The sequence below is a fragment of the Rutidosis leptorrhynchoides genome, chromosome 1 (genome assembly GCF_046630445.1).
Source record: "Rutidosis leptorrhynchoides isolate AG116_Rl617_1_P2 chromosome 1, CSIRO_AGI_Rlap_v1, whole genome shotgun sequence".
NCBI classification, from domain to species: Eukaryota; Viridiplantae; Streptophyta; class Magnoliopsida; order Asterales; family Asteraceae; genus Rutidosis; species Rutidosis leptorrhynchoides.
This window is the reverse complement of record NC_092333.1, coordinates 154,886,054-154,898,798: the sequence shown is the minus strand read 5'-3', so window position 1 is coordinate 154,898,798 and position 12,745 is coordinate 154,886,054. Positions and strand designations below refer to the sequence as shown.

The 12,745-nt window shown below is 31.9% G+C and overlaps 2 protein-coding genes across 2 annotated transcripts; one reads left to right on the top strand and one right to left on the bottom strand.

The window, feature by feature from the left end:
- The first annotated feature begins 258 nt into the window (after positions 1–258).
- LOC139866381 (uncharacterized) lies at positions 259–2,840 on the top strand. The gene is made up of 5 exons (XM_071854613.1): positions 259–320; positions 423–793; positions 1,304–1,583; positions 2,303–2,380; positions 2,656–2,840. Exons 2-5 carry the CDS (start codon positions 534–536, stop codon positions 2,704–2,706), a joined length of 669 nt encoding a protein of 222 aa, XP_071710714.1. The 5' UTR covers positions 259–320; positions 423–533; the 3' UTR covers positions 2,707–2,840.
- Positions 2,841–5,338: 2,498 nt separating this feature from the next.
- On the bottom strand, positions 5,339–5,890 carry LOC139890408 (uncharacterized). Its single transcript, XM_071873293.1, has one exon. It carries the CDS (start codon positions 5,888–5,890, stop codon positions 5,339–5,341), a length of 552 nt encoding a protein of 183 aa, XP_071729394.1.
- Between the last annotated feature and the right edge of the window lie 6,855 nt (positions 5,891–12,745).

The window sequence follows — 12,745 nt, the reverse complement described above, 5'->3', positions numbered from 1 at the left end:
ATGGGCTTAATGTTGGGTCTTTAACCGTAACTTATGGGCTTTGTCCTATTTTAAAGCTTAAACAATAAAGCCCAAAAAAATATTAAAAAGAAGAGAAGAGAAGAGAAAGTATCAGATGCATCCTCTTTATTTCAACCAAAGACGTGTCATTCATCATCCACCGTTGATTCAAAATCCAAGGGTCACCACACACCAAAACTTATCTCACAACAAACTACAAGATATATAAATTCCATAATCACAATAACAAAATGAAACCAACCCATTTCTCCTTCCCAAAAACCCCATTTTCGTACAATTCACTGTGTGTATTTGTTTCTGTAAGTTCATCAATTCAATATTAGATTTAAAATAAAATAGTTTCTTCTTTGTTATATAGGTTAGTCTGAATTGACTTTTTTTTTTTTTTGGTTAATTTGCAGGTGCATTTTAACAACAATTTACCAGATCGCTGTTTTATTTTAATGATCTGTAACATAAAGTTCAAATTTTGATTATTTTTATATGTTGAAAAAGTTGAATTTTTTAATTAGATGGAGAAAATTGAAAAAAGAATAGGGTGTAAACAAGAAGAAGCAGTAGAAAGCACCACAGATTTATTTTTAAGATGGGGAAATAAAAAGAGACTAAGATGTGTAAGAGTTAGAGACCATGATGATAACGCCGACCCATCTTTTGCCGTTTCCGGTCGCCGGAGAATTCGCCGGAAAATTAATTCTAATTTTGTTGCGTTTAGTTCTGATAATGATAACCCAGAACCATCTTTACCACCACCATCTACTCGTCTCACAAGGTGAAAGAGTTTTCTGTTTATATCAGAAAAAAAAAAAAAAAATTTGAAATATTGTAATTTTTTTTTGGATTTGATGTGGTCTTGAAACAAGAAATACTCCCAAAATTGAAACTTTTTTGTGGGTTTGAAGCTTGTTTTACATAATATTCTAAAAAAAAAAGATTTTTTTTTAATAAAATGAGTGAATTTGAAACTGAATTTAAGGATCTCTAAATCTGCTCTGAAACTTAAAAAAATATAGATTTGGGTCATCTTCTGATTCACAATCAAAATATGAAAGACATATTGGGTTTTTTCAATTTGCCATAATTACGAAATTATGGAAAAAATTTGATCTTTAATGGAAATTTGTTTGATTTGCAAACAGAGTTTTGAAGAAAAAATTAGTGATGTTTGCTTCATGGTTAACAAGAAAGCTAGAAATTTTTTTAATTTTACAGACTGGGAATTAAAAAAAAAAAATGTATTTTTATGTTTTATAAATCAACAAGAATCAGTTTGTTGTTTCAGGAATTCTGAGGCAGCAACAACATTAAGATCAGAAAGCTACCGGAAATCTTCATCGGAAAAAGAGAGTGCGGCGGCGGGGGTGGTTGAGAAACCTAAGATCTCCGCCGTGGACGGCGGCGGAGGGTTGGATGAAAGTAGTAGTAAAAGCAAACATGTATGGCCAAAACTTTACATAGCATTAACAAGCAAAGAAAAAGAAGAAGATTTTTTAGCAATGAAAGGTTGCAAGCCTTCTCATAGGCCTAAAAAGAGAGCTAAAATGATCCAAAGAACTGTTCTTGTAAGCCAAAATTTCTTTCATCTTTGTATGTCTCTTGTTTACATATTGCACACACACTATTCCCATTCTCTCTGCCTGTGTGCGTGTGTGTGTTTTTGTTTGTAAATATCAAGGAAAAAAAGGATTTTTGACCGAAAATTATGAGATTTATAAATATGTAAATATATACGGAGTAAATAAATTACTTGGTACAAGTTTTAGTAAAAGAGATACTAGTACTTGTTTTATGGTTTAGTTAATTTTGAACCTTTGGATTATAACGCTTTAAAGATGGATTTATTTTATTTTTCTTACCTGTTTTTTATTTTTATTTTTTTCAATATTACTCTTAAGGTTATTTTTTTACAATATGTCGAATTTTGGGCATTTTCATAATCCATATTTATTTATTACGGAATATCTTTTTTAAGAATATTCTGACCATATTCTTTTTATTTAAATTTAAATTAAATAATTTAATATCCAAGGAAATTGTTACTGTATATGTTTTCACATACGTCGGTGATTAAATTTGCCAACTTGGAATTGGTGGGAATTGTTGTTGCAAGTGGTACAAGTTGGTATTTGCATGGTTGTGTCATGTGTGATATTTTGGCTTGTGGAACAAGAATATAATTTATTTATTTTTACTCGTAATATTTATATTTATATATTTATTTGCACATATAAAGTTAATTTGTCAGTTACTAATTTGCCCCTGCTATTATTGAATGGAGCAGTTGGTTAGTCCAGGAGCGTGGTTAACCGATATGTGTCAAGAGAGATATGAGGTTAGAGAGAAGAAGAGCACCAAGAAGGTATATTTTATTTTTAACATAATGTTTTATTTTAATAAAAATTTAGGGTGACGATAAATTTACTAAATTTTTCAATAAACACTTTAATTATGCATTATATTCACTTTTACAATACAAGTTTTGAATGCTTGTAGCTTTATTAAATTTAATATATTTGATAATAAATTTATCATATCTGTAGTACAATTGTGTAATTATGTCTGTTGTTTTAAAAATATGAAAAAGTAAAAAGGCCTTTAACTTAATTGTGTGAATTTTTTGTAAATTACATGCAGAAACCAACAGGATTGAAGGCCATGGGAAGCATGGAGAGTGATTCGGAATGATGATTTGTACACTAAATCATATGGTTTTTTGGACAAGTTTATGTACATTTATTTAAAAAAATTTAATCAAATGAAATCTACGATGTTCTTTTCTCTCGTCTTTAATATTGTCGCATCTCCACTAAATGCTTATACTTTTGGATCGGATGATGTAAACACAATGGCTTTCAAAATAATCTAGTCTGGTGTTTAATCTAACAATTTATTTAATATAATAAAAAATAATTAATATATTTATTTATTATTTATTTAATTGAATAACAAAATTAAAGTTTAAACTAGACCTAATGGGAATGATACAAAATATTGCATGAGGAGAACAAGTGAGGCAAATTGGCAAAATGTATCACCCGATCAATCTACTAGTGATTTTATACCCATTTAGTTGGATCTATTATTATTACTTAAAAAACTCTTAATAAGGCTATAAATTACAAATTTTATACAATTTATAAAGATAAAAATGCCCAAATAATCCATGTCTTTTTGTTATTTATCCCAAATCATCCATTTGTTATATAATCTGCACAACTCATCCTTAAATGACATATAAAGTCTCAGTTTAGTCCCTGTTTTAAACTTCCGTTTACCTTACGTTATATTTGCCGTTAGTGTATTATATCGTGCTTGTCACGTGAATTAAACACCCTTCATATTCCTCCTGTACCATCAGCAATATTTTTTCTTTACGTGGGAGGTTTATGAGTCTGCAATGGCGGATGATAATGGTTGGTTTAAGAGACCAGATAACTTTGATTACGATATCCAAGATACATATGGTCAGTTTTTTATACGAAATTAATGTCATAAATATTTAGGGTTTATGTCTATGTTACTGTTACATTCAACAATTTTTTTTTTCAGAACGATTAGATGTACTGTTACATTGATATGGTTTTAGATACTGTTACATTCAACATTTTTTTTTTCATAACGATTAGATGTACTGTTACATTGATATGGTGTTAGATACTGTTACATTGATATGGTTTTAGAATGGTTGATATGGTATTTGTTTCAGGTATATACCAAGAACTTTTTGCAATTAACTTACATCATCATGGTAAATTCATCCATAACCCTCAAAGACACTACGCTGGAGGAATGTTAAATCCATTGAAACGTCTATCTACTTTTTGTATGGAAAAGCTAAATGCCATTGTAAAGGAGGTTGTTAATGTAGGTGATGAAGTTATGTATTATCATTTTAGAATGCCTGGCAGTGATTTGAATAATGGTTTGTCTCCTTTAGCAAGAGAATCTGATGTTGTTAAGATGTTAAGTTACATTCCACAGTTTCAATTCATTAATGTGTATTTTGAACACGAGGTTAGTTCTATAGGAAGAGGAAGTTTGATTGATGAAATTGATTCTGGGATTGCTTTAAGTAAAACTGTTATTAATTGTCAAAACTTAAGTCAAGATGAGAGTGAAGCTGAGAGTGAAGATGGTAGTGAAGAAGATGAGAGTGATGATAGTAATTATGAGATTAATGATCTAGAGTTGAAACCAAACCAAGTCTGTGATAGTGGAGAAGTTGTTGAAGCTGAAGGTGTGGACTTTGATGAATCTGATTGTGAAAATGAGTGTGACAAAGTGGATATTGAAAGAAAGTTGAGGTTGAATGAATTGAGAAAAAGTAATGAAGAAGAACCACTTAAAGTATGTTATCACAAGTTTTATGTTGGGCAAGAGTTTTCTACCACAAAAGAAATCAAAGAAACGGCAAGACTACATGTAATTGAAACAAGAAGGGATTTGAAATCACAAAAGAATGATAAAGATAGGGTAAGAATTAGATGTTATGGATTGGGAGAAGTCAACAAAAAACCTGTATGCCCTTTGACTTTACTTGCTTCAAAAGGTAAAAATCATGACACATTGATTGTCAAGACCTTACACGAAGAACACACATGTCAACAAAAGAGGAAACTCAAACAACTGTCATTCACTTTTATATCCAGAGAAATTGGTGAACTCCTAGTAGCAGATCCAGATCTTAAGGCATGTGCAAATAAAGAGATAATGACATCAAAATATGAATTGAGAGTGAAGAAGATGGCTGCATATAGGGCTAAGTCAAAGGCAAAGAAAGTAATTATTGGTGACTACAAGAAACAATATTTAAGACTTAGAGATTATTGCTTGGAGTTGTAGAAGAGAAATCCAAACACAACAACAATAATAGATGTTTTTTTTTTTTTTTTTTTTTTTTTTGAAAGGCAAGCAATCATTAAAATAAAAAGTTACAAAGCAAGAGCCATAAGAGTATGACTCAAATACATCAACCTCGAGAGCTATATAGACATTAACACACCCAATTTCACACCACTGTTCCTACAACCTACTCCAACTTTAAATTACATACAATTACAAATGCACAAAGAACACACTTATAAGATACACGACACTTGCATACACTAGTACCCGACACATTATTGAAATTGCGAAAGATAAACTTGTGGGTTTGTAATCCAAGTATTCCAATCAAATTTTTTCCCACGAGCTCGATTTGAGATCCAATCGAAGGATAAAGTTTGTATTTCACTAAGGGCAACCAGCGGGTTCCAAGATTTTCCCCGGAACACTGTATTATTCCGGTTTTTCCAAATACAATACGCACTTATCCATCTCATGGCAGCCCAAATAAATTCCCGAACTTTGTACTTGTTGTCGAATCATCACAATCACCTAGAACATCTTGTAGACAAAAGTTGCTGAACGAACCCATTTTCCACCACTTAAAAATACGTTCCCAAACTTTAGACGCTTTTATACACGAAACCAAAACATGATCCACCGACTCCAAATCATTATCACAAAGCGGACAACGTAAGGAGTTGAGGTCGATACCCCGTTTATCGAGTTCCAATCTTACCGGTAGCCTGCCTTTTAACGATCTCCACACGAAAATTTCTAGTTTTTTCGGTACTAACCTATTGCGTAAAGTAGCCAATGGAGCAACAGGAGTACCTAAAAACTGCTCATCCAGAATTACAGAAAGGTTTTTTACAGAAAATTTACCATTAGAAGAAAGTGCCCATTTCCAGCTATCCGACTTTGAACGGTCGACATAAACAGCAGCCAATAATTCACGAAGGCCTTCAAATTCAGAAATAACTCTTCCACTAGGATCTCGTTTCCAGTTCCAAACCGCTGAAGTCTCGAAGTCTGCAATCCCCATTATGTCTTTTACACTCACATTAGGTTAAGGATCTAATCTGTATAATCTTGGAAAAATATTACAAAGTTTATCACTTCCAACCCAATGTTCAAACCAAAAAAGAGTATTATCACCACGACCCAACATCTTTGTGAACGAGTCTTGGAAATTAACCTGCAACTCTTCCATATCTTTTCCTGCTAAAATAATATTACTCCAAACGCCACGGTTTACGGGTGATTCAACATTAGCAATTAAACGACCGCATACCCGTGAATACTACAAATAAATTTTGACCAAAGTGAGTCGGTTTTGGTTTTAAACCTCCAACACCACTTTCCCAAAAATGCAAGATTTTTACATTTTAAGGACCCAATGTTTAACCCCCCGTTCCCGTAGAAATTTAAGATATTTTCCCATTTAACCCAATATATTTTCCCGCCCGAACCCGACCCACCCCAAAAAAATGAATGTCTTACACTCTCTAAAGATTTGATCACACAAGGCGGGGCACGAAATAGCGAGAAGTAGTACAATGGCAAACTCGATAGAACCGATTTAATCAAGGTTAAACGACCACCGAACGACATCGAACGCATCTTCCAACCCGAAAGTCTACAATTAAATTTTTCTATAACCGGCAACCAATCTTTTAATTTCTTCATATTACCACCAATAGGCAAGCCAATGTATATGAACGAAAAACTCCCCACTTGACAACCCAAATTACCCGCAACTGTATTGATGATGGCTGGATCAACTCCCACCCCAAAACACTACTTTTTTCAAAATTAACTTTAAGTCCCGAAGCTAGCTCAAAACATTTAAGGATGTTTCTTAGATTAAACGCATTAGTTCGGCTCCATTCCCAGAAAAACATAGTATCATCGGCATATTGAAGATGTGAAACTAGAATGACTTCAATACCCTTAAATAAACCTTTATCCAACGCCGCTTTCATAAGAATATTCAATCCCTCGACCGCCAAAATAAACAAGAAAGGTGAGAGTGGGTCGCCTTTCCTCACTCCTCTACTAAGCCTGAATTCAGAAGTCGGAGATCCATTAACAAGTATAGAAATAGAGGCTGACTTTAGGCAAGCCAAGATCCATTTCCTCCATCTCAGCCCGAATCCCATGCTATTCATAACATCCATCAGATAATCCTAATTGAGACTGTCAAAAGCCTTTTCAAAGTCCACTTTAAAAAGAAATCCTTTTTTTCTAGAAGACTTGAGAAAATCCACTGTTTCATTTGCAATTAGCGCACCGTCTAAAATATACCGCCCTTTTAAAAACGCACTTTGTTCTGGACCAACGAGAGTAGGTAAAACCTTCCTTAAACGATTAGATAATAGTTTTGCAACAATTTTATAATAGCTACCGATAAGACTTATGGGTCGGTAGTCGTTTAAACCTAACGGGTCATTTTTCTTAGGTATAAGTGTAACAAACGAAGCATTACAAACTTTCGAAATATCACCCGTTTCCCAAAACCACGAGATAGCTTCAACTAGTTCACCTTTTATAACCTCCCAAAATTTCTTATAAAACCGTAATTTAAACCCGTCCGGGCCCGGGGCCTTAGATGTAGTGACCCGAACTTTTTCATGTTTATATTTATATATATATTAAATGAAATTGTTATTTACATGATTAAGTGTTTCCAACATGTTAAGCAATCAAACTTGTTAAGACTTGATTAATTGAAATATGTTTCATATAGACAATTGACCACCCAAGTTGACCGGTGATTCACGAACGTTAAAACTTGTAAAAACTATATGATGACATATATATGGATATATATATATATAGTTAGCATGATACTATGATAAGTAAACATATCATTAAGTATATTAACAATGAACTACATATGTAAAAACAAGACTACTAACTTAATGATTTTTAAACGAGACATATATGTAACGATTATCGTTGTAAAGACATTTAATGTATATATATCATATTAAGAGATATTCATACATGATAATATCATGATAATATAATAATTTAAAATCTCATTTGATATTATAAACATTGGGTTAACAACATTTAACAAGATCGTTAACCTAAAGGTTTCAAAACAACACTTACATGTAACGACTAACGATGACTTAACGACTCAGTTAAAATGTATATACATGTAGTGTTTTAATATGTATTTATACACTTTTGAAAGACTTCTTTACACTTATCAAAATACTTCTACTTAACAAAAATGCTTACAATTACATTCTCGTTCAGTTTCATCAACAATTCTACTCGTATGCACCCGTATTCGTACTCGTACAATACACAGCTTTTAGATGTATGTACTATTGGTATATACACTCCAATGATCAGCTATTAGCAGCCCATGTGAGTCACCTAACACATGTGGGAACCATTATTTGGCAACTAGCATGAAATATCTCATAAAATTACAAAAATATGAGTAATCATTCATGACTTATTTACATGAAAACAAAATTACATATCCTTTATATCTAATCCATACACCAACGACCAAAAACACCTACAAACACTTTTATTCTTCAATTTTCTTCATCTAATTGATCTCTCTCAAGTTCTATCTTCAAGTTCTAAGTGTTCTTCATAAATTCCAAAAGTTCTAGTTTCATAAAATCAAGAATACTTCCAAGATTGCAAGTTTACTTCCAAGTTTTCTAAATCCATTCCAAGTAATCATCCAAGATCAAGAAACCTTTGTTACTTACAGTAGGTTATCTTTCTAATACAAGGTAATAATCATATTCAAACTTTAATTCAATTTCTATAACTATAACAATCTTATTTCGAGTGGAAATCTTACTTGAAATTGTTTTCGTGTCATGATTCTGCTTCAAGAACTTTCAAGCCATCCAAGGATCCTTTGAAGCTAGATCTATTTTTCTCATTTCCAGTAGGTTTATCCAAGGAACTTGAGGTAGTAATGATGTTCATAACATCATTCGATTCATACATATAAAGCTATCTTATTCGAAGGTTTAAACTTGTAATCACTAGAACATAGTTTAGTTAATTCTAAACTTGTTCGCAAATAAAAGTTAATCCTTCTAACTTGACTTTTAAAATCAACTAAACACATGTTCTATATCTATATGATATGCTAACTTAATGATTTAAAACCTGGAAACACGAAAAACACCGTAAAACCGGATTTACGCCGTCGTAGTAACACCGCGGGCTGTTTTGGGTTAGTAAATTAAAAACTATGATAAACTTTGATTTAAAAGTTGTTATTCTGAGAAAATGATTTTTATTATGAACATGAAACTATATCCAAAAATTATGGTTAAACTCAAAGTGGAAGTATGTTTTCTAAAATGGTCATCTAGACGTCGTTCTTTCGACTGAAATGACTACCTTTACAAAAACGACTTGTAACTTATTTTTCTGACTATAAACCTATACTTTTTCTGTTTATATTCATAAAATAGATTTCAATATGAAACCATAGCAATTTGATTCACTCAAAACGGATTTAAAATGAAGAAGTTATGGGTAAAACAAGATTGGATAATTTTTCTCATTTTAGCTACGTGAAAATTGGTAACAAATCTATTCCAACCATAACTTAATCAACTTGTATTGTATATTATGTAATCTTGAGATACCATAGACACGTATACAATGTTTTGACCTATCATGTCGACACATCTATATATATTTCGGAACAACCATAGACACTCTATATGTGAATGTTGGAGTTAGCTATACAGGGTTGAGGTTGATTCCAAAATATATATAGTTTGAGTTGCGATCAATACTAAGATACGTATACACTGGGTCGTGGATTGATTCAAGATAATATTTATCGATTTATTTCTGTACAACTAACTGTGGAGAACTAGTTGTAGGTTACTAACGAGGACAGCTGACTGAATAAACTTAAAACATCAAAATATATTAAAAGTGTTGTAAATATATTTTGAACATACTTTGATATATATGTATATATTGTTATAGGTTCGTGAATCAACCAGTGGCCAAGTCTTACTTCCCGACGAAGTAAAAATCTGTGAAAGTGAGTTATAGTCCCACTTTTAAAATCTAATATTTTTGGGATGAGAATACATGCAGGTTTTATAAATGATTTACAAAATAGACACAAGTACGTGAAACTACATTCTATGGGTGAATTATCGAAATCGAATATGCCCCTTTTTATTAAGTCTGGTAATCTAAGAATTAAGGAACAGACACCCTAATTGACGCGAATCCTAAAGATAGATCTATTGGGCCTAACAAACCCCATCCAAAGTACCGGATGCTTTAGTACTTCGAAATTTATATCATATCCGAAGGGTGTCCCGGAATGATGGTGTCATAACCCGTCCTTAACCGTAAGAACGTGTTAGATAACGTATGATTTCATTGCGAGGTATTGACCTCTATATGCGACATTTTTAAAAGAAAAACTGCATATATTATACATTACAAACCATGATTCTTATTTTTGATACAAGCTTTGGACGAAATAAAGATGATTATCGTTTAGCGATAATCTTCGACTTACAAACTTTACAAATGATGATAACAACACGATTTCTAGCATATTTTACAACACAAGTTCTTGGATATGCAGTCTTATTTTTGACACAAATATGCGTACGCAAGATCCTGCTCAAATTCAACATAATGCAGCGGAAGCTTTTAGAAATCACCTGAGAATAGACATGTTTTAAAAGGTCAACATAAAGTTGGTGAGATATAGGTTTAGTGCCGGCAGCAATATATATATAGACCACAAGATTTCGTATATAAACAGTTTAATAAAAATATTCTAAGTGGTTGAGCACTTGGTAACCATACTTAACAATTAATCACGTCGCATATTCCCTTTAATATGAAATCTTACTACACTGTACCAAGTGTAGTCACGAAACGAAGTACTGTGCAACCGTTGAATACTGGTCGTCCAGTCCGGTTGGGGTTGTCAGACCCGATAGATCTATCAACAGGATTCGAGTTTACAATACCGCTGTAAATATTAGTTACCAAGCTACAGGGAAGTATGCCAGTGGTACAACTCAACGTAGAATATATTTTTCAGTTACTTGTGTCCATATTGTAAAACATAAAATACATGTATTCTCATCCCGAAATATTTAGAGTTTAAAAGTGGGACTATATACTCACTTTCGTCTTGAAGATATATATATATAATTTGACTTGGTCTCCGGTTGATATCACGAACCTATCCATATATAATATATCAATACCTTTTCTTTTTAAACAAACGTCACATATATATACTTGTTATACTTTTAATACTTTGAATAATTCCTTAGTCCGTAGTTAGCAGTTCGTTGTTAGTAATTCAATTTTAATGGTTCATTTTTAGATGTTTAATATACCCACAATGAAATAAATAAAACCCCCAACGAAATAAATAAAACCCCATCGTATATGTATTGGTCGAGATTAATCTTGACCCACGGTACCGGTGTTGTCAAATGACGTGTTGCGTACAATCATGGGATCTTATGATTAATCTTCTCGTGTTGTTTACGGGTGATCCTGAACCATATAAAATTGAATTATATAAAATATCATGTTATCTTAGAAAGATGTGATTTTATTTAATTTTTCCCAATTAATCCCGAAGTTAAACAAGTCTTGGATAACCAATTTTGTTTCGGTCATAGTTTCTTCGTTACAAATCCGTTTTCGTTGATTCAACTTGCCATCTCCTTGGATCGAGTCCCTCTTTAAGACTATGAACTGTAAATACCTTAGTTTGTATTCAAAATCACACGGCATAGGTGAAACTTTAGTGAAACCTATGAAGTTAAACATTTTCCTTTATTTAAACAACCTTAAATGATTATTTTTCTAAAAATACTTATACTTTGAATTAAATCATGAAATTTTTATGTGTTATCATATTCATAGTAAAAATAATTTTTCCAGAAAATAAACCTCCAATTCAAAGTTTAAGATGGTTTTTAATTATCCAACCCAAAACAGTCCCCGGTTACACTCCGACGTTGTAAAAACAGTTTTTAAGGTATTCTTTGAAAAACCAAGTTATACCTTGTTAAATTAGCATATACTTAAGTTATATTACAGGTATTGAAGTATTTTAAAAGTTAAGTTAGAAGGATCTATTTAGTTTGCAAACAAGTTTGAAAACATTCAAACTATGTTCTTGTTGTTAAATTTTTATACCACAAAATAAGATAGCTATATATATATGAATCGAATAAGGTTATGAACATAGTTACTACCTCAAGTTCCTTGGACAAGATTGCTGTAAAAGAGGAGTAAGAAGCTAGAATCAAAAGGGTGATGGAAGTGGATGAAAGATTGGAAGTAAGTTTGTGTTCTTGGAAGGATTTCTTGAAGTGTTTTTGTATGGTTTTCTTATGGTGTTTAAGTAAGGTTTTTATGGCTAGATCTTTAAGGTTTCTTACTGGATTGTTATGGAGTTCAAAGGTTAAGAAAGAGTGTGTGTTTAGCTTAAGAAATTTGAAGTTAAAATGAATGAAAATGATGATACATATATACTACATAAAAACGTGTTTCATAAGGATACATGGACAAAATTTTAGTTTGTATTTTTGTAATTAGTCTTACAATCATTCAAAAGCAATTACCTTATATCTAGGGTAGTAACAAGGGCTGGTTAGGTGGTGATTTGATGTGTATATACCAATAGTAAATACGTATAGAAGCTAGGTATGATACGAGTACAAATACTCTAGGTATACGTATAGAAATTTTGTGAAAAATGGAATGAGGATTCAAATATAGCTATCTTTTGTGAATACACTTATATGATTTTATGTATTTAAGTCTTTAAAAGTGATTAAATACATTACTTATACGATATATGTATAAACATTATATGTTATAAGTATTTATGTCA